Source organism: Phyllobates terribilis, unplaced genomic scaffold, assembly GCF_046119375.1.
Source record: "Phyllobates terribilis strain yellow unplaced genomic scaffold, ASM4611937v1 Scaffold_167__1_contigs__length_4167997, whole genome shotgun sequence".
NCBI lineage: Eukaryota > Metazoa > Chordata > Amphibia > Anura > Dendrobatidae > Phyllobates > Phyllobates terribilis.
The window spans coordinates 2,271,191-2,298,007 of record NW_027362927.1 but is presented as its reverse complement, the minus strand read 5'-3'; the positions used below and the strand labels follow the sequence as shown (position 1 = coordinate 2,298,007).

The window sequence follows — 26,817 nt, the reverse complement described above, 5'->3', positions numbered from 1 at the left end:
CAAATCGATGGGAACAGTGCCAACAGTGAAACATGAAAAGCCGGCAATTCAGCAGCGGCATACACCTGTACCCGACAATTTAGAACCGAAAGAATAGAGCTTCACACATAGATTAGATAGATATAAACATGTCAGCCACATATATACGAAGTACAGTGACAGTGCTGCTTACTGTACTTGTCATTTAGCGTAAAGGATTTATCAAAAAAAATAATAGTGTTTTCATGCACCGTCTCTTTAAAAAAGCCGGCCGGCAATTCAGCATCTGTACCCGACAATTTATAACAGACAGAATAGAGCTTCACACATAGATTAGATAGATAGAAATATGTCAGTCACATATATATGAAGTACTGTGACAGTGTTGGTTACTGTACTTGTCATTTAGTATTAAAATAAAGGATTTATTATTAAAAAAATTGGCGTGGGGTTCCCCTTAATTTTAGGCTCTAGCGGAGGTTAAGCAGACAGCTGGGGCAGATGTTTGAAGCCTGGGAAGGGGGTAATACCCACGGAGCTTCCCAGGCTACTAATATCAGCCCCCAGCTGAATACATAGCCTTTACTAGCTATTGAAATGGGGGACCCCCCCAAAAAAATGACGTGGGGTCCCCCCTAATTTAATAGCTAGCAAAGGCTAGGCAGACAGCTGGGGGCTGATATTAATAGCCCAGGAAGGGAGCCATGAATATTGGCCCCCTCCCAGGCTAGAAAACCAGCCGTCAGCCGCCCCAGAAATGGCGCATTCATAGGATGCGCCAATTCTGGCACTTAGCCTCGCTCTTCCACGCTGCCCTGGTGCGGTGGCAGGGGGTAATAGGGTTGGGGTTGATGTCAGCTTATAATGCCAGCTGACATCAAGCCCAGGTTAGTAATGGAGAGGCGTCTATAAGACACCCCCATTACTAACCCCATAGTCAAAGTTAAAAAAAGCACAAACACCCAGAATAAAGTCCTTTAATTGAAATAAAGACACAATCCTTTATTGTTCTAAATTAAACCATACTTACCGTCACGCCCATTCCAGCTGAAGCCAACGATCTCCTGCAATAAAAGAAAAATAATAAAGCAACCTCATCCTTACCTTTCCATGGTTCCCACGACAGCTTCAGCTCTGCTACATCGAGATGACAGGCTGGACCGCAGCAGAACGCTGCCATCCAGCCTCTCATCCCGCAGACACTGAGAAGCGCAGGCTTGCTTGCGCTGCTCAGCGTCTCTCTGTGACGACATCCAGATGAGCCGAGTTCATGTCCAATGAACTCGGCTCACCTCATGCACGTCACTGACAGCGTGGGAAAATTCTCAAGCTGAAGCGGTGAGTGCAGGAGAATTCTCCCACGCTGTCAGTGACGTGCATAAGGTGAGCTCATGTCCAATGAACTCAGCTCACCTCCTGCACGTCACTGACAGCGTGGGAGAATTCTCCTGCACTCAGCGCTTCAGCGTGAGAATTCTCCCGCTGAAGCGCTGAGTGCAGGAGAATTTTCCCACGCTGTCAGTGACGTGCATAAGGTGAGCTCATGTCCAATGAACTCAGCTCACCTCCTGCACGTCACTGACAGCGTGGGAGAATTCTCCTGCACTCAGCGCTTCAGTGTGAGAATTCTCCCACGCTGAAGCGCTGAGTGCAGGAGAATTTTCCCACGCTGTCAGTGACGTGCATGAGGTGAGCTGAGTTCATTGGACATTAACTCGGCTCATCTGGATGCCCTCACAGAGAGACACTGTGGAGCGCAAGCAACCCTGCGCTTCTCAGTGTCTGCGGGATGACAGGCTGGATGGCAGCGTTCTGCAGCGGTCCAGCCTGTCATCTCGATGTAGCAGAGCTGAAGCTGTCATGGGAACCATGGAAAGGTAAGGATGATGTTGCTTTATTATTTTTCTTTTATTTCAGGAGATCGTTGGCTTCAGCTGGAATGGGCGTGATGGTAAGTATGGTTTAATTTAGAACAATAAAGAATTGTGTGTTTATTTCAATTAAAGGACTTTTTTCTGGGTGTTGTGTTTTTTTTAAATACTTTACTAGAAATTCATGGTGGTCATGTCTAATATTGGCGTGACCCCATGAATTTCGGGCTTAGGGCCAGCTGATAATGCCAAGCTGGCCCTAACCCCTTTATTACCCAGTGAGCCACCGCATCAGGGCCCTGGATGAGTTGGGTACAGCGCCAGAAGATGGCGCTTCTATGAACGCGCCATTTTCCGGGGTGGCTGCGGACTGCAATTTGCAGCGGGGGTGGCCCAGAAAGCTTGGGCCTCCCTGCGCTGCGGATTCCAGCCCCCAGCTGCCTAGTTGTACCTGGCTGGACACAAAAACAGGGCGAAGCCCCACGTCAATTTTCTTTAAATTATTTCATGAAATAATTAAGAAAAAAAGGGCTTCCCTATATTGTTGTGTCCGGCCAGGTACAAATAGGCAGCTGGTGGTTGGGGGCAGCCCGTTCCTGCCTGCTGTACCTGGCTGGACACAAATATAGTGCGAAGCCCCACGTCAATTTTTTTTAAATTATTTCATGAATTTCCTGAAATAATTTAAAAAAATTGAAGTGGGGCTTCGCCCTATTTTTGTGTCCAGCCAGGTACAACTAGGCAGCTGGGGGCTGGAATCTGCAGCGCAGGGAGGCCCAAGCTTTCTGGGCCCCCCCCGCTACAAATTGCAGTCCGCAGCCACCCCGGAAAATGGCGCGTTCATAGAAGCGCCATCTTCTGGCGCTGTACCCAACTCATCCAGGGCCCTGGTGCGGTGGCTCACTGGGTAATAAAGGGGTTAGGGCCAGCTTGGTATTATCAGCTGGCCCCAAGCCCAAAATTCATGGGGTCACGCCAGTATTAGACATGACCGCCATGAATTTCTAGTCTTATAGACGCCTCTCCATTACTAACCTGGGCTTGATGTCAGCTGGCATTATAAGCTGACATCAACCCCAACCCTATTACCCCCTGCCACCGCACCAGGGCAGCGTGGAAGAGCGAGGCTAAGTGCCAGAATTGGCGCATCCTATGAATGCGCCATTTCTGGGGCGGCTGACGGCTGGTGTTTCTAGCCTGGGAGGGGGCCAATATTCATGGCTCCCTTCCTGGGCTATTAATATCAGCCCCCAGCTGTCTGCCTAGCCTTTGCTAGCTATTAAATTAGGGGGGACCCCACATCATTTTTTTTGGGGGGTCCCCCATTTTAATAGCTAGTAAAGGCTATGTATTCAGCTGGGGGCTGATATTAGTAGCCTGGGAAACTCCGTGGGTATTACCCCCTTCCCAGGCTTCAAACATCTGCCCCAGCCGTCTGCTTAACCTCCGCTAGAGCCTAAAATTAAGGGGAACCCCACGCCAATTTTTTGAATAATAAATCCTTTATTTTAATACTAAATGACAAGTACAGTAATCAACACTATCACTGTACTTCATATATATGTGACTGACATGTTTCTATCTATCTAATCTATGTGTGATGCTCTATCTTTCTGTTCTAAATTGTCGGGTACCGCTGCTGAATTGCCGGCCGGCTTTTTTAAAGAGACAGTGCATGAAAACACTATTATTTTTTTAAATAAATCCTTTACACTAAATGACAAGTACAGTAAGCAACACTATCACTGTACTTATTATATATGTGACTGACATGTTTCTATCTATCTAATCTATGTGTGATGCTCTATTCCTTCTTGTCTAAATTGTCGGGTACCGGTGTATGCCGCTGCTGAATTTGCCGGCCGGCTTTTTTAAAGAGAGTGTCTTCTGAGCAGTTTGTCAGCTTTTGGACACCTTTGCAGGTGTTTTCTATGTGTTTCTATGTGTTTTTGTTTGCCTGCCATTGGTTTTAACGGTGTTCGACGGTGTTCTAAGGTGTTCGACGAACAGTTCGACGAACAGTTCCTCGAACATCCCGGTGTTCGACGAACCGAACCCGAACACTACGGGGGTGGCTCAACACTAATAATGACTTCATGGAGGATCTTCTAAAATTCACTCTTACTCATAACTACTTTCTTTTGACAGGAACTTCTTCCACCAGCTCAGGGGTACTGCGATGGGGAACCCCTGTGCCCCCTCATATTCTAACCTATTCCTGGGCTGGTGGGAGGAATCCACAATATTCAGGGATGATCATAAGTGGTGGCATCCATATATTGGGGTATGGTATAGATATATTGACAACATTGTTATCATCTGGTCAGAGACGAGTGAACAATTTCTTGAATTTGTCAGAGAACTCTATATCAGTAGCGATGGCCTTCGACTTTCATCGGAGTTTGGTTATAACCAGTTGCCTTTCCTGGATGTACTAATCAAGAAAGAACTGGATGGGCAAGAAAGAACTGGATGGGACCCTAGGAACACTCATCTGCCATAAACCTACAAGCACTAATAAACTATTGAAGTGGAATAGCCACCATCCCATCCCCCTAAACAAAGGAATACCCAAGGGCCAATTTTTAAGGTCGAGAAAGAACTGTTCTAATGTCACAGATTTTAATATATAGGCAATAGGCATGAACACCAGATTCAGGGAAAAAGGTACCACAGTACATTTTGGATTCCGCATGATTGTTTGCAGAAAAATGGGAGAGACAGACACTCCTCCATACCTAACCAAGAGACCAAGAAAAAGATGGGATAACACAAGTAATAGGAACTGACGACACTCAGAGTGACCTTATCTTTAATATCCTCAGAAAACACTAGGATGTACTTGTGGCTGACCCGGACCTGAGGGTGCTTTGTGATCTACGCCAACAATAACTTTCAGAAAGGGTCGGTCAATTAGGGACCGTTTAGTGCATAGTTTCTATAAAAACCTGCACTCAAGGGGACATGGCTAGATAGAAGAATCTGTGGTTTCTTTAGATGTGGAGAATGTTGTACACATAATTGGATGAAACCATGTAAATCTTCCTCGAGTTCCTCTGTAGGTAAAACCTTTTTCCAGAGGGATTATTCCAACTGTAACACCTCGGGACTTGTATATATGGCACATGCACCTGTCCCCTAGATTATGTATGCACGACCAAGAGGCAGTCTAGGATGAAGGTGGGGGGGGCATTTGGGCGATATACACCATGGTCGGGACACCCCATTAGCGAGGCACATGAACAGTGTACATTGAAGTGAAACCGGAGACCTCTCCTTTTGTATCATTGAGGAATTTAAACCTAATGTGAGAGGAGGTGATCACAATAGATTTCCAGACTGGATTCACGAGCCCCTAGGGACTCAATGAGCAAATATGCTATCTAGTACTAAGAAGTGTGGTGATCCTTGTGTATCTCTAATTATGCAATAGGGGTCAAATTTGGCCATTTAGGAATATACTGTGGGCCATCATCCCATATTTTATGTAGTGATAAAGTAGATCTACATGCCTATTGCATGATGGGAGGATGTGCATTACTTGTTTTTAGTCTCCCATGATGATGATCTCAGAGAGAGGATTTTTCTGATGATGGAATGCACTCCAATACCATATGCGCTCCGGCGTGGAGCGCAGACATTCGAGCATGCGCAATCGCAGACCATGTTCCAGTGTGGAATGCATAACTATGGGAATGCGCAGTCACGGGTACCAGTGGGGCGGTGGCAATTAGTTTATCTGAACATGCACACTAGAGGATGGACATTATTGGATCTCTAGCGCATGAGAAGTAGCACAGGCGCAGTACATTATTGTAGAAAGACTCCATTCTTTATATCCTATGACAATTCATAAACAAAAAAAACAAAATAATAATAATAAAAAAATAAAAATATATTGTACCCATAAATAAATATATATTATGATATATTATGAAAAAAACTAACAAAAACAATAAAAGTACACATATGGAGCGAGACATGATGTCCCAGATGTGCTCAATCGGATTCAGGTCTGGGGAACGGGAGAGCCAGTCCATACCTTCAATGCCTTCATCTTGCAGGAACTGCTGATACACTCCAGCCACATGAGGTCTGGCATTGTCCTGCATTAGGAGGAACCCAGGGCCAACCGCACCAACATATGGTCTCACAAGGGGTCTGAGGATCTCATCTCGGTACCTAATGGCAGTCAGACTACCTCTGGCGAGCACATGGAGGGCTGTGCGGCCCTCCAAAGAAATGCCACCCCACACCTTTACTGACCCACTGCCAAGCCGGTCATGCTGAAGGATGTTGCAGGCAGCGTCTCCAGACTCTTTCACGTCTGTCACATGTGCTCAGTGTGAACCTGCTTTCATCTGTGAAGAGCACAGGGCGCCAGTGGTGACTTTGCCAATCCTGTTGTTCTGTGGCAAATGTCAAGCGTCCTACATGGTGTTGGACTGTGAGCACAACCCCCATCTGTGGACGTCGGGCCCTCATACCACCCTCATGGAGTCGGTTTCTAACCGTTTGTGCAGACACATGCACATTTGTGGCCTGCTGGAGGTCATTTTGTAGGGCTCTGTCAGTGCTCCTCCTGTTCCTCCTTGCACAAAGGCGGAGGTAGTGGTCCTGCTGCTGGGTTGTTGCCCTCCTACAGCCCCCTCCTCGTCTCCTGATGTACTGGCCTGTCTCCTGGTAGAGCCTCCAGCCTTTGGACACTACGCTGACAGACACAGCAAACCTTTTGCCACAGTTCCCCACCTTTATTGAGGGTGTCTTGATAATTGCCAATAATTTCCATCTATTGTCTATTCCATTTGCACAACAGCATGTAAAATTGATTGTCAATCAGTGTTGCTTCCTAAGTGGACAGTTTGATTTCACAGAAGTTTGATTCACTTGGAGTTGTATTCTGTTGTTTAAGTGTTCCCTTTGTTTTTTGAGCAGTGTACTACCCATATATGTGTACATGTAATAAGTTCAATATTTTCTTTGGGTGTTTTCTTTGCTAAGTTCCCTGAGGGGTCTAGTTTCCAAAATGGTTCACTTGTGTGGGGGTTTCCTCTGTTTAGGCACATCAGAGGATCCCCAAACGCATTTAGGCTATGTGCCCACGATGCAGAAATACTCCGGATTTTTTCCTGAGCATTTCTGCATCTCCCTGGCAGAAAAAACGCATGCGGATTGTACATGCGTTTTTCCTGCCAGGGACAAGCGGATGTGAAGCGTTCTTCACATGCATTTCCGCATGGGGGTTGTCAAGCGCTTTCCAAGCGATTTTAGCATCACTTGGAAAGTACATGACAATTTCGTCACACTATATAAATCCATGCAACCGGCATGGATTTATATATTGTGACTGAAAGAATGGTAAAAAAATAAATATTATACTTACCTTCTGATGGCTCCCGGTTTCCTTGTCTTGGCTTGCCGGCAGCTCGCGGTAGACTAAAGGACCTGCCGACGTCAGTGGTCGCGTGACCCGTGACTAAATGACGTCACCGCAGGTCCTTAGTCTACCGCGAGCTGCCGGCAAGCTGAGACAAGGTCACCGGGGGCCATCAGAAGGTAAGTATAATATTTATTTTTTATTTTATTCTTTTTTTTACAGGTACTATGGTACCCGGGTCCGGAGGAGAGTCTCCTTTTCTCCAAACCCGAGTACCATCCGCACATTGAAATGCATGGAATCCGCATCTGCAGATGCAGTGATGCGGATTTCATGCATTCCAATGCAAGTCAATGGCGACGAAAACGCCGCGCTTCCGCAAAATAATTGGCAGTGCTGCAGCACATGCAGATTATCATTGGGGAACATGGCAGACCTTCTACCAAGCGTTTTTTAAGCGTTTCTGCTGCGGAATTGCCGTTGCGGAAACGCTTAAAAAACGCATAGTGGGCACAAAGCCTAAAGCAAATTTTAAATTCAAACAGTCAAATGGTACTCTTTCCCTTCCGAACCCTGCCTTGTGCCCAAACAGTAGTTTTCCCCCACATATGGGGCATCGACATGTTCAGGAGGAATTGCACAAAAAAATTGAGGTCCATTTTTTCCTTGCGAAAAGAAAAAGATTGGGGTCTAAAGTAACATTTTTGTGCAAAAAGTTAAACGTTCATTTTTTTCTTCCACATTCCAAAAATTCCTGTGAAGTACCTGAAGGGTTAATAAACTTCTTGAATGTGGTTTTGAGCACCTTGAGGGGTGCAGTTTTTAAAATGTTATCACTTTTGGGGATTTTCTGTCATAAAGGCCCCTCAAAGTCACTTCAAATGTGATGTGGTCCCTAAAATGGATTTTGTAAATTTTGTTGGAAAAATGAGAAATCGCTGGTTAGCCCTTATAACTAAAAAAAACATTTGGTTCCAAAATTGTGCTGATGTAAAGTAGACATGTGGGAAATGTTATTTATTAACTATTTTGTGTGACATATCTCTCTGATTTAAGGGCACGAAAATTCAAATTTTGAAAATTGCAAAATTTTCAAAATTTTTGCCAAATTTCTGATTTTTTTACTAATGAACATAAATGATATCAAATAAATTTTACCACTATAGTGAAGTACAATATGTCATGAAAAAACAGTCTCAGAATCTGGGGAATCCGTTGAAGTGTTCCAGAGTTATTACCTCATAAAGTGACAGTGGTCAGAATTGTAAAAATTGGCCTGGTCATTAACGTGCAAACCACCCTCGGGGATAAAGGGGTTAATCAGCTGTGGGGTAGTCGGTGGAGTGGATTCCCTTTAATAAACACTCACTTAGCCCCATTTTTGGTGCATACACTAATGAATCTAGGATCTATGAGATTTTTACCACGATAGTTGGATAGTTAGCGGCGTATCATCCATAGTGGCAGCCCACATGGCCACTATGGTGCCCATAAAAAACATAGTATTTGAGTTTGGTGTAAGTTGGTATCCATGCAGCACATAAACGCATGTTTACAATGGCCATAAATCAGAAAAAATCTACAAGAAGAAAAATTGATCATAAACCCTGCTGTTATCATAGGTGTGTCAGAAGTGATAGACAGTCGCCCTGCAGTTGGTTGCAGAAGATCTCTTCGTCTGGCATTACAGACACCATCTTAGCTGTCTCATTCTAGGACCCAGCGGCTACCTCCCTCCTGCTAATTGACACCCAGGCTGGGTGTTTAAATACTGGCTGTTGCTAGAGGGAGGTGGCGGTGATATTCACATGACCCCTTGTGAAGGCTTGGAGCAAGTGCAGTTTTTACTTCCTCTCTGATGCTAAGACGACGTGTGTGCCATCTCTCTGAAGTCGACTCAAGCTAAGCTACTTCCCCCGTGTCTGTTTCCACTTGCTGTCTTTAGTTATCAGTGGGGATTAACTAGCGCTTATTCCCCTTCCCTATCTAGGGTGAAGCGATAAGGAAATACAGGGATAGGTTCCTGCGCAGCGATTTGCGAGGAACCAATATAGGGACGATAGGGGTAGACAGGGTGATTGCAGATCTGCCTAGGATTTCTCCACTTCCCAATTTCCCTAGTGTCTGGGCTCCTTTCCCCTCATCCCTTCTTGTCGCACTTTGTCTTTCCTACTCTGTGCGTGACAGCTGTAAATGAATAAATAAAAAGCAAAAGTGCATTTAAATAAAATAGGGTTCTTAGCAACACTGTTTTTGATCAAAAATAGCATGAAAGCTATCCCACCATGACAAGGTGAACCCATGCGGGATATTTCTACTCTGTCTAATATTAAAAACCTTACCATCTGTCAAAACCTGTATGTGAATCAGACATGAGATCTTAAGTGATAGAAGATTACAGTTCGGTAAAGACGGGAAACCTTCATATAGACGGCCGGTGGTGATGTAGTCAGTGAAGCACTCTAGCCAAATATGTTTATAGACCTGTAGTAGAAGATGAAGATGTCGTCCTCATCATGAAGTAGTTATTTCTCATATCACATGTAATGGATATCTCCTGCAGTATTACTAATGCTGATTCCAGTGTCAGTAAATGAGACGAGAATTAGTGTTATGGAAGATGAGTCTATGAGAAACGTGTTCAGCTGCAGACTCCAAGGAAGAAACTGCTTGTTGTCTGTGGCCTAAAATATATAGGTTTTATTATTAGATGTAAAGCAGAAAACTACTGTAAAATAATAAATCTCCTCATATATTTCTCCTTATTATCTCTAGCAATTGTATTTTTACACATGTTTTTATGATGCTAAATAAGCTCATCATCTTCTCATTCAAGTGCCTACAAAATCAGATCCTCTCAGTGAAGATCTTCAATTTAAGAAAATTTTCCTTATTGACCCATCAAAGATGGATATGGATAGAGACAAGATGGCGGAGAGAATATTGTGCCTCACCCTAGAGATCCTCTTCCGACTTACTGGAGAGGTGAGAGATTCTGATGACGTCACATTACACCATTCTTATCTATGGGAATAACAGATGGACAGAACTGGAGAGGTGAGGACTCTGGAAATGTCTGGAGTGAGATTTATTAATGTGTCTCTCCATAACCAGGATTACACAGTAGTGAAGAAGACCTCTAGTGAGCGCTGTCAGGTCCCTGAGTCTGAGGGATGGGAAAGACTCCTGAGCCCAATCACAGGGCCTCCATCTCGCCCCCTGATACATGAGGACATCAATGATCAGAAGATACTAGAACTCACCTACAAGATGATTGAGCTGCTGACTGGAGAGGTGACACTGCTGGGAATGCTGGGACATTATACAGTAACGCTATGAAGGGATCGAGTGGTGATGGTATCATTGTATGTGTCAGGTTCCTATAAGGTGTCAGGATGTCGCTGTCTATTTCTCCATGGAGGAGTGGGAGTATTTAGAGGGACACAAAGATCTGTACAAGGACGTCATGATGGAGGTTCCCCAGCCCCTCACATCACCAGGTAATAGACAGGACTAGACACACGGCCTATAATTATCTGTATGTAAAGAATGAATTCAGTCCCTGTATGTGTTTCCTCTAGATCTATCCAGTAAGAGGACAACACCAGAGAGATGTCCCCGTCCTCTTCTTCCACAGGACTGTAAACAAGAAGACCCCAATGTTCCTCAGGATCATCAGGTAGATGGAGAGAAGGTGTCATGAGATCTCCCCTATGATGTGTAGATGTCTGTGACGGTCTTGTGTTCAATTTTGTTTTATCCACCAGTATTATATGTTTTATACTTGTGTAATGAGAACGGTGGAGATGGCAGGATTAGAGCTGATCATAGATGTGACTTCTCATCTGTTTGTGACTTTTACAATATTTGTTTCAGGGTGAAGATCTGACCCATATTAATACTACAGAGACATATGTGAGGGGTGATGAGCGGTGTAAAGAGGAGATTCCTACATATGACTACCCAGGTGAGTAGTGACCACTAAATGCAGAGAAGTCACAGATTCTTCTCAGTCACCGGCTGTGGCTGCTTTATCGGTGGTGTAGTCTGGCCGTATCACAATTGTGTGATCACCATTTTGCCGCTAGACCACAACATTCTCCTCCGTCCGAAAATGTTCAAATTACTTTGAGAAATTATGAAAGCCCTTTTCTATAGAACTTACAACCTCGACGATCCACCTACCCCCTGGGATTAGGAGATGCTGACCGTTACCTGCCCTGATCTGTAAACCACAAAGCCAAATGACAGCGTACGTAGAATGTGCTGACAAGTGAGAAAATCACTCACAGTAAAATATTATGATGGGCCTGTAAGAGAAAGCGGAGGGTAATGATGCTGTTGGCTTCCTAGTTCCCTGATATCTTATTGGATGAATCTACCTTCTCTCCCTTCTGTGCTGCTGAATGTCCTCATATGGTCCCTACAAGACCAGGTCCAGTCTTTCTGGCCAAACTTTACTTTTATTATCGACAGCATTAAATGTGCAGTGAGGGCCAAGTGTGAATTTCTGTACAATAACAACAGAGTTTCCCTTTATCCTGAGTTTTCAATTTCTTTTAAAACCAACTAACTTCAAACAGGATTGTGATAAACTATACAGAAAACATTACACCTGTGCCATGAAATACAGTTGAAACCAGAAGTTTACATACTCTATATAAAAAGACACATATGCATGTTTTTCTCAATATCTGACATGAAATCAGAATAAAGCTTTCCCGTTTCAGGTCAATTAGGATTGCCATCATTTTTAATATTTGCCAAATGCCAGAATAATGAGAGAGAGAGAGAGAATGTTTTAAGGCATTTTTATTATTTACTGCAAAATCAAAAGTTTAAATACACTAAGATTACTATGGCTTTAAACAAATCCAGACTGCCCATATGATGATGTCATGTGTTTGGAAGCTTTTGGCAACATCTGAGTTAATTAGAGACACACTTGTGATGTATTTTAAGGCACAAATAAAAAACACTGTTTCTTTGTGTAGCATCATGGGAAAGTGTAAAGAAATCAGCCAAGATATCAGGAAGAAAATTGTGGACTTGCACAAGTATGGCTCATCCTTGGGTACAATTTCAAGATACCTGAAGATGCCTTGTTCATCTGTACAAACAATTATATGCAAGCACAAACAAAATGGGAATGTCCAGCCATCATACCGCTCAGGAAGGAGACGGTTTCTGTGTTCCTGAGATGAACGTGCTTTGGTCCAACATGTGCTTATCAACCTAAGGACAAAAGTAAAAGACCTTGTGAAGATGATGGCGGAAGCTGGTAAGATTGTGTCAATAACCACAGTGAAACAAGTACTATATCAACATGGGCAGAAAGGCCACTCTGTCAGGAAGAAGCCATTACTCCAAAACAAACATAAAAAAGCCAGATTAATGTTTGCAAATGCACACAGGAACAAAGACCTTAATTTTTGGAGACATGTCCTGTGGTCTGATGAAACTAAAATTGAACTTTTTGGGCATAACGACCATTGCTACATGTGGAGGAAAAAGGGAGAATCTTGGAAGCCTAAAAACAACATCCCAACTGTGAAACACGGGGGTGGCAGCATCATGTTGTGGGGTTGTTTTGCTGCAGCCAGGACTGGTGCACTTCACAAAATAAATGGCATCATGAGAAAAGAAGATTATGTGGCAATACTGAAGCAACATCTGTCACGGGTGAGTCAGAGGTGACAGACAGTCGCCCTGCAATGGTTTGCAGGCGATTTCCACGTTTGACAATGCAGACAGCTGCCTAAATAGGAGGCTGTGTTTAGGACCCATCGACTACCTCCCTTTAGTCTGGGTGTATATATACCTGGTGTGTCTAGGTGGGCGTCGCCGGTTATATTCATTCCTACTTGGAACTTGGCTGAAGCAACATCACGTCCTCTCTGGAGTCTTGTGGCCGTGTGCCCTGTTGGAGTTCTTCTAAAGCTGAGTTGTTGTTCCCCTGTGTTGTCTTCCCCTTTTTGTCTTTAGAGTGCTAGCGGAGGTTGACTAGTGCTCATATCCTTCCACCCCCAGCTATAGACTTACACCAGGGATAGTAAGGCGAGGCACTTGATCGGCGACAGCTGCGGAGGCTGTATAGGGATGTTAGGGGGAGGCAGGGTGACGCTAGTCCAGATTAGGAGGTCACCTCTTTCCCCTTTCCCTAGTGTCTGGGCTCCCTTTCCCCTCTGTGTTGCACTCACACCTGGCGTGACTCTCTGTGTTGCACTCACACCTGGCGTGACATTATAACCGGCCGAGCACGTTTTGGAAAAAAGGAGAAAAAAAAATGACACTAGATTGACATCTTTTTTTTTTTTCTTTGTGTGTTTTTGGGCATGCACCTTTTTTTCCTTACTCCCTTTAGTATGGGATCAGTTGCAGAGCTCGCAGAGCTGTTCTGCTGTGTGTCTCTGGAGGTGAATGACCTCCGTTGTGAGGTTCAGCAGCAGTATCACTGGTTACAGGCCGCCAATGTAGGGGTCGCTGCTGGTAGACCTGTCCAGTCTGAACCCAAGGTTGCCCTCCCGGACAGGTTTTCAGGAGGTAGTGACACATTTTTGTGTTTAAGGAGGCATGCTAATTGTACTTCAAACTTCGTCCCCACTCCTCTGGTAATGAGGAGCAATGGGTTGGTATTGTGATCTCTCTACTGCAGGGCGATCCTCAGTCATGGGCGTTTTCGTTACCGCAGGACTCAGTTTGTCTTCAGTCTGTGGAGGGGTTTTTTGGAGCTCTTGCCCTCATCTATGATGACCCTGACCGAGTCACCTTCAGCAGGGGATTCGGTCAGTAGAAACGTACAGTTCGGAATTCCGTAGATGGGAAACGGATTCCAAATGGAATGACTCAGCCCTTAAAAGTTAATTTTGTGACTGGCTTACTGAAAGGTTGAATGATGCCTTGGCTGTATATGATACCCCTCAGTCCTTGGAGGCTGCCATGTCTTTGGCCATACGTCTGGATAGGTGCCTTCGGGATAGACGGGTACAACCTTCTTCTCCTGGACCTTCTTGTCGGGGTTGTGTACCTTTGCCAAGGGAGCGGTCTGGGGGTGAACCAGTACTGGGAGAGGTGGAGGAACCTATGCAGTTAAGGGGTGTCTACATCATACATCTCCCCGGAGATTCACAAGAAAAGAGGCGTATGTTTTTTTTGTGGGAAAAAAGGATACTTTGTTGGGACCTGTCCTTCAATTTCTAAACAAAAGGAGACTCGTTTAACTCTCGGTAGTCTGGAGTTGGATAAACAAGGGGTGCACTTGTGGCCAAACTACCGTTCCCACTTTGTCTTGACAGCAGAGGTGGTGCTAGAGAGCAAAACCGAAAAAATTTCTGTGTTTGTTGACAGTGGAGCCGGGGTCAGCATGGTTGATGCTGAGTTTGTGAAAACTCATGGTCTTGCTTGCTGTGCTTTAGCTGAACCTATTCCCATCTTTGCCATTGACTCGGCGCCACTTGCACAGAAAGCATTTACTCAGATTGTACATAATGTAAAACTGAGGGTGGGGTCAGTTCATTGTGAAATCATCCCTTGCTATGTTTTGGAAAATCTCTCTACTCCGATTGTTTTAGGTATCCCCTGGCTTGTTAAACATAATCCGCTGGTGGATTGGAAAGCCGGGGAGATTACTGAATGGGGAGATTACTGCCATGAGAACTGTCTAAATGTTTCTATTGCTACTATCTCTACGGGGATACTGCCTGTTTTTTTGTCTGATTTTGAGAACGTTTTTTCTGAAAAGGGGTGTCAGGATTTGCCTCCTCATCGTGCTTATGACTGTCCTATTAACCTGACCCCCGGAGCTACTAAACTACCAAAGTCCAGACTATATAATCTTTCTGGCCCTGAGAGACAAGCCATGAAGGTTTTCATTTGCGGAAAGTCTGGAGAAGGGACATATCACACCCTCATCTTCGCCCGTGGTGGCAGGGTTCATCTTTGTGAAGAAAAAAGATGGCGTTCTACGTCCCTGTTTAGATTTCCGGGAATTAAATCAAATTACCATCCGTGATCCATACCCTCTTCTTCTGATTCATGATTTGTTCAGCCAGGTTGTGGGAGCTAAGGTATTCTCCAAGTTGGATTTAAGGGGAGCCTATAATCTGGTTAGAATCAGAGAGGGGGGCGAATGGAAGACAGCGTTCAATACCCCGGAAGGTCATTTCCAGAGTCTGGTTGTGCCTTTTCATTTGACCAATGCACCTGCGGTATTCCAGCATTTCATAAATTATATTTTTCATCATTTGGTGGGGGGGTTTGTGATGGTCTATCTGGACGATATTTTGGTTTATTCACCTGATTTTGAGACCCATCGGGGGCATGTTAAGCAGGTACTCCAGATATTAAGGGATAACAAACTTTATGCCAAACTAGAAAAATGTGTTTTTGCTGTTCAACAGGTGCAGTATTTGGGGTACTTGTTGTCATCTTCAGTTTTTTGGATGGATCTGGAGAAGATCCCTGCAGTCCTTGACTGGGAACGTCCCGAGAACCTGAAGACCCTACAACGTTTTCTAGTCTTTACTAATTTTTACAGGAAATTCATCCAAAATTACTCGGTGGTAGTGAAACCCCTTACTGACATGACTAAGAAGGGGTCTGATTTTTCCTACTGGTCGGAGGCTTACCTCCAGGCTTTTTCTTCCTTAAAGAATCATTTTGCCACTGCACCCATTCTCAGTCAACCTGATGTTTCTCAACCCTTTATTGTGGAGGTCGATGCTTCGGATGTCGGGGTTGGGGCTGTGTTGTCTCAGGGTTCGTCCCCTGGTAAATGGCGTCCATGCGCCTTCTTTTCTAAAAAATTGTCTCCGGCTGAGAGAAATTATGACGTGGGTAATAGGGAACTTTTGGCGATCAAATTGGCGTTCGAGGAATGGCGACATTGGTTGGAGGGAGCAGTCCATCCTATTACTGTTATTACTGACCATAAGAACCTGTCATAACTTCAGTCAGCTAAACGTCTCAACCCTAGGCAAGCCAGATGGTCCCTGTTTTTTACTAAGTTCAATTTTGTTGTCACTTTTCGTCCAGGGGTCAAAAACGTCAAGGCTGATGCTTTGTCCCGGAGCTTCCCTGGTGGTGGTGACCATGAGAACCCTGCCCCGATATTACAGAAAGGGTTAGTTATTTTGTCTCTTTTTCCTGAACTGGAGGGTGAGGTGCTGGAGGCGCCCTGCCTCCTGCCCTTCAGGAAAGTTATTTGTACCACCTGATCTGTGCTGTAAAGTAATCAAGGAACATCATAACTCTGTGCTTGCTGGGCATTCAGGTGGTAAGACAACCGCGGACCTCCTCTCTCGTCGTTTTTGGTGGCCGGTGTTGCATCGGGATGTAATTGAACACATAGCTGCTTGTAGTATTTGCACGCATTCTAAGGTTTCACACACCCGTCTGTCTGATACTCTTCTTCTGCTACCTATCCCTAGCCGGCCATGGACACACTTGTCCATGGATTTTATTACTGACCTACCGGTTTCTGCAGGCAAAAAGGTGGTTTTGGTAGTAGTAGATAGGTTCAGTAAAATGGTTCACTTCGTCGCTTTACCTGCACTTCCCAATGCTAAGACACTTGCTCAGGTGTTCATAAATGAGATTGTGAAGCTTCACGGGGTTCCCTCCGATGTGGTGTCTGATCGAGGGACCCAGTTTGTTTCCAAGTTCTAGAAGGCATTCTGTTCTCGACTGGGGGTGCAGCTGTCCTTTTCTTTTGCCTTCCACCCTCAGTCAAACGGTCAGACCGAGGGGGTCGATCAGAACTTGCAGAGATACCTCAGGTGTTTCGTCTCCGAAAATCAGCAAGATTGGGCATCCTACTTACCGATGGCAGAATTTTCCATCAAAAATAATCGTCAAATATCCACTGGCCGGTCACCGTTTTTCGGTGCATACGGTTATCATCCACAGTTTGGTACTTTCAGTGGGGGAGGAGCTTTAGGATTTCCTGAAGAGGAACGGTTTGCTTTATCGCTCTCCTCGCTGTGGCAGGGTGTTCTGTGTAATTTGAAGACAATGGGTGACAGGTATAAACGTATGGCTGACAGAAAACGCTTGCCAGGTCCGGACCTGAATGTGAATGACTTTGTGTGGTTGTCTACCAAGAATATAAGATTGAAAGTTCCTTCTTGGAAGCTGAGACCTAGATTTATTGGTCCCTAAAAAATTACCGCCGTCTTTAGAGAGCCAGCGGAGGTTGACTAGTGCTCATCTCCTTCCACCCCAAGCTATAGCCTTACACCAGGGATAGTAGGGCGAGGCAAGTGATTGGCGACAGCTGCGGAGGCTGTATAAGGATGTTAGGGGGAGACAGGGTGACGCTAGTCCAGATTAGGAGGTCATCTCTTCCCCCTTTCCCTAGGTTCTGGGCTCCCTTTCCCCCCTGTGCTGCACTCACACCTGGCGTGACTCTCTGTGTTGCACTCATACCTGGCATGACAACATCTCAAGACATCAGCCATGAAGTTAAAGCTTGGGTGGAAATGGGTCTTCCAAATGGACAATGACCCAAAGTATACTGCCACAATGGTAACAAAGTGGCTTAAGGATAGCAAAGTCAATGTTTTGGAGTGGCCATCACAAAACTCTGATCTCAATCCTGTTGAAAATTTATGGGCAAAGCTGAAAAGGCAGGGACGAGCAAGGCGACCTACAAACCTGGATCAGTGACACCAGTTTTGTTAGGAGGAATAGGCCCAAATTCCGACCAGCTATTGTGAGAAGCTTGTGTAAGGATATTTCAATTGTTTGACCCAAGTCATTCAGTTTAAGGGCAATGGTACCAAATTCTAAAGAAATGTATGTAAACTTTTGACTTTGCAGTAAGTAATGAAAATGCCTTAAAACATTCTCTCTCTCATTATTCTGGCATTTGGCAAATATTAAAAATTATGGCAATCCTAATTGACCTAAAACGGGAAAGGTTTATTCTGATTTCATATCAGATATTGAGAAAAACGTCATATGTGTCTTTTTATATAGTGTATGTAAACTTCTGGTTTCAACTGTATATCTAAGCTACATTTAAGAAACCTCAGCTCTGTACTATTATACAAAGTTCTCTTTGAATGTCTAATATTTCTTGAAACTTATCTAATAGGAAATATTGGCCCCTATTATGGTTTAGATTACCAAGAGCCACCGAGCCCCATACTCCAATTACCCCAGAGAGGTTTCATCACTAGTTGCTCTTTTTTTTACTGATGGAGACTGTTGAGTTTGATCATTTCAGTAGATGTGTTATTGTCTATACTCACAGCTTTTTACTACACTCTTCCTGCAGCCAGTTTTGTGTTCCTAATCAGGCCCCATTTTTTAAATCTGACGTGTGTCACTTTATGTGGTGATAACTTTGGAATTCTTCACAAAGGATAATAGGAAACAAATGGACCTTACAAATTATATTCCAACTACTCTTGAATCTGACAATACCCTATGTCAGAGTTCACAGAGACGACACCGGGGCGATCACACAATATCCCACTGCTGCCGTCGCTCTGTCAGGATTTTGTCAGCTCTTCTCCTCTGACAAATACTATAGGGGAGAGGGGATGAAGAGGGTCTGGGAGAGAGAAATTCTTAATATTTCTATGACATCTTCCCCTCTTTTGAGGTAGCGTAGGGGCGGATTTACAGATCGCCCCTTAAGCCTACCTCGCAGCCCACCCTTCCTGCTAATCCGACAAGCCGTGGACCCAACTCGCCCACCACTCTGACCAACTGGGGATCCAGCTTTCCGATCACCCTGACCGGTTCGGGATGCATTTTCCCTACACCTCTGACAGGCTATGGGTACCTTCCTTCCATACTCCTGACAGACAGGGGGACCCACATTTCTTTTACCTTGCCTGGTTGTGGGGCCTACCTTTCCACCCCTCATGGTTACCTGGGGAGCTGGGCTAACTATGGGGCAGCTACGACTGGCCATGTCACAGTACGTCGTGACACTGGTCGGCGGCACGGTACCACTTTCCTTATGATCCCCGTGTTTCTCCCCATCCTTTCTCATTACCTCTGGAGCCGTGCTAATCATGGGACAGCTACCATCGACCATGTCACCATCTGGTGTGACCCTGGTCACCTGCATGGGACGACCTGCTTCCTGGTGTCCGTGCTTGCTCCGCTTGCCCATAGCACTTATGCTGGCTCTCAGCAGCATCACCCCGCAGGGTGAGGTGGCTGAGTTCCCCTCTACCACAACACACATTTTCAATATGCATCACATTGACATTATTGACAGTGGCATTACATGACATATCAGATCTGGGAGGGTGGTCAGGGATGTATCGGGCAACCAACTACCCCAGATCAGTTCCCAATAGCACATTAGTGGGGAGATTCTTTGACACCCCCACTTCCCTTAGCCTCCTCCTCGCACCCCAGTCCAGTTAAACTCGGGCCATCGGTATGGGACGGCGAACACCCCCAAACCCGGTAACAGGAGTGAGCTCATCTGGTAACATTAACTCAGGGCGGATGAGGGTCCGTTCTGCACCAGTATCCTTAAGGCCAACAGTAACGGTGTTGCCAACAGTAACCGGTTGTAAGTTCTCACGGGCCCTTCCAATCGCCCCTCCCACAAAAAGAATGGCTGCAGTAGGCCCTGGGGCCTCAGGTGTGTGGTTCATCTTCTGCCTCTCCAGGCAGACAAGGCTGATGTGACCCGTTTGGTCACAAGTATAACACTTACGGGAGTCAAATGCAGGCCGGGTGCTGGAAGATGAGACAGGACCCGCTGAGGGCCGGCTGGCTGGAACACTGGGGATGGCTGACAGCTTACCCCCTGTCCAGCTGGCGGCGGCTGACTTCTGCACCTCTGGTATGCGGTTGGCCTCATAGGCATCCACGATCTTGGCTACTTTGACAGCTTCTTTCGGCTCCCGGTCCAGCACAAACTGGCGCACTTCCACTGGGCAAAGATGAAGAAACTGGTCCTTCACCATCAGATCCTTCAGGTGCTCGAAGGTGGTGACTGACAGTCCTTGGACAGTCCTGCGCAAAGTGGGTCCTGAGCTCATCCACCACATCACTGTAGCTATCATGTGGTCCACGTTGGAGGGCTCTGAACTTCTTCCGGTAAACCTCCGGAGTCAGCTGGTACTTTTTTTATCAAGGCCTGCTTGATGGCCCTATAGTCTCCATCTTGTTCTCGAGGGAGAGAAGCAAACACCTCCAGAGCTTTTCCTCTGAGCCTTGGAGTTAAATATCTGGCCCACTGATCTTCAGGCAGCTGGTACTGTCTCCAGGCTTTTTCAAACCCTTGCAGAAATATGTCCATGTCTCCATCCTTTTCCATTACGGGAAAATGTTCCCGACGGGGTGTAAAGTAGTTGGCACTGTTGGACTCATGGATCTGCAGGGTGGATAGCTCCTTCCGAATCTGGGCCCGCTCCAGCTGGTACAGATGCTCCTCTTGCCACTCTCGCTCAGCAGCCTCTCGGTCAGCTCTGGCCTGTTGCTCTGCTCGCTCCAGGAATTTCAGTATCAGTTGCAGTCGTCCGTCACGATCATCAGCAAGCTGCTCCAATGCCATCCACAGTTGGGGGTCCACATTACCCTTGCTGTGGACATTGCTGGCAATCACAGGTGGGACCCCTGCAGCAGCGCCATCTGGGCTTTGGCTGGCTGCCCCATCATCAGGGCTCTGCTGTCGGACGGGCTCTGCAGCACCTTGCAACAGGTCAGCAATCAGTTGGGCCTTGGTTTTGCCTGTGGGGTCAATCTGTCTCAGCTCACAGAGGGCAGTGATGGTGTCCCTTGACTGCTGGTGATACCAGGGCTCTTCACGCATAGCCATCTTTGCCAAATAAAAGATAGAACTGAAAAACAAGAGAAGGGAGGGGGTGCAACTGCTACACATACAGTAATGTCCCAGATAAAAAAAATATTAAAACACAGTGTGATTTCTTAAAACTTTGCACAGAATTCTCACAAGAACCATGCAAGTTTTCAATGACAGGAATGATTGTTCAATCCAGCCACTGATGTTCTGTAATATCCCACCGCTTGCCACCAATTTGTCAGGGTTCACAGAGACGACACCAGGGAGATCACACAATATCCCACCGCTGCCGTCACTCTGTCAAGATTTCGTCAGCTCTTGTCCTCTGACAAATACTATAGGGGAGGGGGGATGAAGAGGTGTCTGGGAGAGAGAATTTTTTAATATTTCTATGCCACCTTTATACGGCTGTACCCTACTGTCTGGGCACATGGCAGGTTAAAGGTTAAGAAGGGAAAGAGCGACATTTAGCTATTTGATTGCAGATCTTGCTGGAATAGTTTGCAGACACAATGTATTGTGGACACTGTTCATGGTCACCTGGCAGCTCAAACGATGGCTACCACAAATAGGCGTTGCTCCATCTACTCTTTTTTCAGATCCCAGGGTTTGCCTTGCTCATCGCCCTTTAACCCCCTCTACATGGATCTGGAATTATACAGAGACCTCTAGGCTTGGGCCACGGTGTTACCTGCTGTTCTGTGGTGTGAGATGGGAAGAAGAATAGTCAGGTAGTCGGGTCAGAACCAGGAGAGCAGAGAAAATACAAAATCAGAAGACACAAGAGTAGTCGGTAAACGGGCCGAGGTCACAACAGGAAACAAATACACAAGCCGGGAGCTGAGCACAGAGGACTAAACCAAGGGAGAACAAGGCTGTATCTGACAGCTTTAGTAGGGTGCGGTGCTTTCCAATTGGCTGAAGTAGGGAGCAGATTACTCCAGCTGGACAGCACACACCCATACTGCCAGACTGGATGGTACTACAGGTACCAGGCACCCTAATCTTAGTGGCTGGATAGAGCCTTCCCCTGCCCAGAGCTTCTGGTTCTGACGTCTCCTCCATCACCAGCGCCGCCTGCAGGATGAATAAGGCGGCTCCTGGTGAGAGAATCAGAGGTCGCAGGAGCAGATCCCAGAGGAGATGGGACACACCATTTACAGAAGCCCTAATATTACAAAATGTCAGAAAACCAGAGCAGTAGAAATCCCCATAAAGTGACTTCATTTTGGAAATTATAACCCTCAGTGAATTAATCTATTAGAGTAGTGACTATTTTGACTCCACAGCTACTTTCTGGAAATTAGCATGCAGTGGATGATGGAGAGTGAAAATGACAAATAAGCCATTTTATTGCCCAACACATAGTGCCCAGATTGTGCTCCAGGAAACACACAATGTAAATTAAGTGGGTTCTTCTAACTATAGTAATTCCAAATACATGGATGCTAAATGTGGTTTGGGCACACTGCAAGGCTCAGAAGCGAGGGGAAGATTGCAGAGAGAGCGGATATTGCTGAATTGGTTTATGAAAGCCATGTGCCACGCAAGGTGTGGGAAAGACCAGTGCAACACAAAGGGAAGAGGAAAAGGGAGACAAGACTCTAGCCAAAGGGGGGAAGTGGAGACCTCCTAGTCTGGTCTAGCGTCACCCTGTCTCAACTATTGACCCTATATTGGCTCTTCACCAATCGCCGCATGCATGCCTCGCCCTGTCTTTCCCTGGTGTATGGCTAAGACTAGGGAAGGGAGGAGATGAGCACTAGTCCATCTCACTAAACACTATAGACAACAAGTGTAGACAAACGGGGAAAATGGCTTAGCTTTAGACGACTCCAAACAAATTCGCACACGTCCTCAAGCTCCAGAGAGGACGAAGTACTGCTCTTGCTAAGCAAGTAGTAATGAATATAACCAGCAACTCCCTCTGAAACACAGCAGGTATTTAAACACCCAGGCAAAGTGTTAATTAGCCAGAGGGAGGTAACCACTGGGTCCTAGAGACAGCCTCTAAGAAGATGTCTGTAATGCCAAAGGTAGGGTTCTCCTGCAGCCAACTGCAGGGCGATTGTCTGTCACCTCTGACACACCCGTGACACCATGTTCCCTATCAAAAGCCTTTGAGCCACTAATAATGTGTTTTTCCATTGACGGATGATGGACCTGAGTGGGGGTTGTTTTTTGCGAGATGAGTAGAATTTTTTATTGGTATTATTTTCATCTACATAACATTGTTTGGTGGCTTTTTATTCCATATTTGGGAGGCAGCATGAACAAACAGTTGAACACCACACTCTACTGGTTTCTGCTATGAGGTTTTATATTAGACTGTGAACTACCATTGTCTTGGTAAATAATTCCATTTTTGTTATCACCCATGACAGCACCACAACGAGAGAGGTGATCCGCCCTGCCAGGACAGGAAACCTACAGAATAGGGACATAGGGACCTGGGAGCACCATGGTGAGTCCAAGGGGGCCTGTTCCGTCGGACGGGCGTGAGCAGCAGCCGCACCATTACCTTATGGTGGCCTGGCAGCTGCGCATCCCGGTTGCGCAGGCGCAGGACGCTATCCAGGAAGTTGCGCCCTAAGACACACGCCGGTGAAAAAAGAAGTAGCGGAGACCCATGTGTTCTAACATGTTTCCGGCTACTGTTTTGTACCAGCCTGCGGCCCTGATGACGAGCGTACTTGTGGGTCTTTGATGGGAGAAACTTAGACAGGCTTACCTGTTGAAGATCCAGATACGTCTGAGCGGCACCCCTGCCTGGGGTCGGCAGCTCCAGTTCCATGAGTGGAGAAGCTGCTGTGGAACTGCGCCCCTGTCTGGGGTTGGCAGCTCCAGATCTGCACGTCAGTGAGAGAGCAGCTGTAGAACTGCGCCCCTGTCTAGGGTCGGCAGCTCCAGCTCCGTGCATCAGTGGAGAAGCTGCTGTGGAACTGCGCCCCTGTCTGGGGTCGGCAGCTCCAGCTTTGATCAGCTCACTGTTGGAGGCGCCCCTGCCTGGGTTTGACCACCCCAGTATTGCTCAGGCACGGCCGGATGGAGAGGAACAGGTCTGTGACTTGGTCCAGCCTTCGAATCTGGTGGTGAGTAATCTTCGTGAATGTTTACCTGGTTTATGGGGCCCTTTCCTTGTTATGGTTACTAGGAAAGGCTGAAGGAAGTTAGCGCAAAACTCAAAAATGGGTGTGTGCGCTCTGTAAGACACCATCTGGGCCAAGGGCCTCGTGCTTTAGATTTGGCTTCAGGAGGGAAGCTGGACCTTAGACCTCTAGGCTAAAGTTAGCCATATGTCTGGGCCGCACAGAGCCTCATGATTGGGCTTCAGAATTTACCACAAAAATGAGCCTCAATCTGCTGAGTAAATGTTAAAGTAACACTCAGAGGTTTTTACTGTTGTCCTCCAGTCTGTTTACTCCATCCATAGGACGGCATATGGTGTTAATACAGCACATGGTCTCTGTGAAGGTCTGCTGTCCAGCTGCGTCTCATCAGTTGGCTCCTTCGGGTGGGGCTAGTCTGACAATTGAGATTTACCACCCAAAGGAAAGGTTTATCCTTCATTGAGATGGATTACTCTTTGCGCTTCACAAAGAGCACATCATAGTGCTTCATAGCATAGCGCTTTATATCACATCATAGTGCCTCACAGCGCCTCTTGGCACATCATAGTGCCTCGTAGCATAGTGCTTTATAGCACATCATAGTGCCTCACAGTGCTTCATGGCACATCATAGCGCTTCATAGCACATCATTGTGCCTCATAGCGCCTCATGGCACATCGTAGCATAGTGCTTCATAGCACATCATAGTGCCTCTTAGCATATCATAGTGCCTCATGGCACATCATAACATAGCGCCTCATGACACATCATAGTGCTTCATAGCATAGTGCTTTATATCACATCATAGTGCCTCACAGCGCCTCTTGGCACATCATAGTGCCTCGTAGCATAGTGCTTTATAGCACATAATAGTGCCTCATGGCACATCATAGCGCTTCATAGCACATCATTGTGCCTCATTCGCCTCATGGCACATCATAGCAAAGTGCTTCATAGCACATCATAGTGTCTCATAGCACATCTTAGTGCCACATAGCATAGCGCTTCATAGCACATCATAGCGCCTCATAGCACATCATAGCATAGTGCCTCATAACATAGCGCTTTATAGCACATCATAGTGCCTCTCAGCACCTCATGGCACATCATAGAGCCTCATGGCACATAATAGTGTGTCGTAGCATAGCACCTCATAGCATAGCGCCGCATAGCATAGCTCTTCATAGCACATCATAGTGCCTCATGGCACATCATAGCATAGTGCCTCATGGCACATCCTAGTGCGTCATAGCATAGCGCTTCATAGCACATCATAGTGCATCATAGCATAGCGCTTTATAGCACATCATAGTGCGTCATAGCATAGCACTTCATAGCACATCATAGTGCCTCATAGCATAGCTCTTCATAGCACATCATAGTACCTCATAGCATAGCGCTTCATAGCATAGCATAGTGCCTCATGGCACATCATAGTGTGTCATAGCATAGCACCTCATAGCATAGCGCCTCATAGCACATCATAGTGCCTCATGGCACATTATAGCATAGTGCCTCATGGCACATCCTAGTGCGTCATAGCATAGCGCTTCATAGCACATCATAGTGCGTCATAGCATAGCGTTTCATAGCACATCATAGTGCCTCATAGCATAGCACTTCATAGCACATCATAGTGCTTCATAGCACAGCATAGTGCCTCATGGCACATCATAGCATAGTGCCTCGTGGCACATCATAGCATAGTGCCTCATGGCACATCTTAGTGCCTCATAACACATCACAGTGCCGCATAGTGCTTCATGGCACATAATAGTGCCTCATAGCACATCATAGCATAATGCCTCATAGCACATCATAGCATAATGCCTCATAGCACATCACAGTGCCTCATAGCACATCACAGTGCTTTATAGTGCCTCATGGCATAGTGCCTCATAGCACTTCATAGCGCCTTATGGCTCTTCATAGCGCCTCATAGCATAACATATCATAGTGACTCATAGCATATCATAGTGCCTTATGGTGAATTCATAGTGCCGTATAGCGCCTGTTAGTACCTCATAGCACTACACAGTGCCTTTTAGTACCTCATGGGGCCTGATATTGTCTCTCGGTGCTTCAGGTTGCCCCTGTGCCTTGTAGTGCTTTATAGGGTGTCTGTGACTTGTAGCGCCCCTGTGCCTCATAGTCCCTCTTTGTAAAGGTACTGGTTGCACAACTAAGTTTATGTCTGATAAAACCAAGTTCAGCAACTGTAAACTGTGCATGGCAAGCTTACTGAATTCAGGGGGAAAAATATCCTAGCCTCTATTTTGAGACAGAGAGTGGCAGTATTCCTGGCTGGTGCTCAGCTGGCTCGGTGGAATGCCGATTGGAGGCAGGTGACAATAAGAGCGCTTCCTTAGTTTTGCAGGTTAATAATAAACCTTTTAGGGTTTCATTCTTAAAGGTAGGAGGCATCATGTAGTGTTCATACAGCCATTGTGTGTTTGGTCCAATCGAGTGCAGTTTTATTGCTTTTTACAGGTTGCGCAGAACTCATAAACATTAATATTTCTGGTCTTGTCCAAGCTCTGACTAAATAGGACAGACCCTGACTACTCATATACAGTTCAGCTAACCCAGCTTGATCAAACAAAACAATATTTATCGATACCCCTTAATACAATTGTGACTATTCATACTGTAAGATTGTTAATTTGCTGTGGACAGAACTGTGGAACATTTAACTCAAAATGT

At 45.9% G+C, this 26,817-nt stretch overlaps 2 protein-coding genes across 2 annotated transcripts in view; both read left to right on the top strand.

The window, feature by feature from the left end:
- Positions 1–26,817, top strand: part of LOC141207923 (oocyte zinc finger protein XlCOF7.1-like) — a 456,010-nt gene that overhangs the window by 158,104 nt on the left and 271,089 nt on the right. The window lies entirely within an intron of this gene.
- LOC141207902 (uncharacterized) overlaps positions 1–26,817 on the top strand; it is a 999,716-nt gene that overhangs the window by 967,303 nt on the left and 5,596 nt on the right. The window contains exons 17-19 of the mRNA XM_073664463.1: positions 10,610–10,727; positions 10,809–10,906; positions 11,104–11,194. Coding sequence (XP_073520564.1) covers positions 10,610–10,727; positions 10,809–10,906; positions 11,104–11,194 — 307 coding nt within the window. The remainder of the gene's footprint in view (positions 1–10,609; positions 10,728–10,808; positions 10,907–11,103; positions 11,195–26,817) is intronic.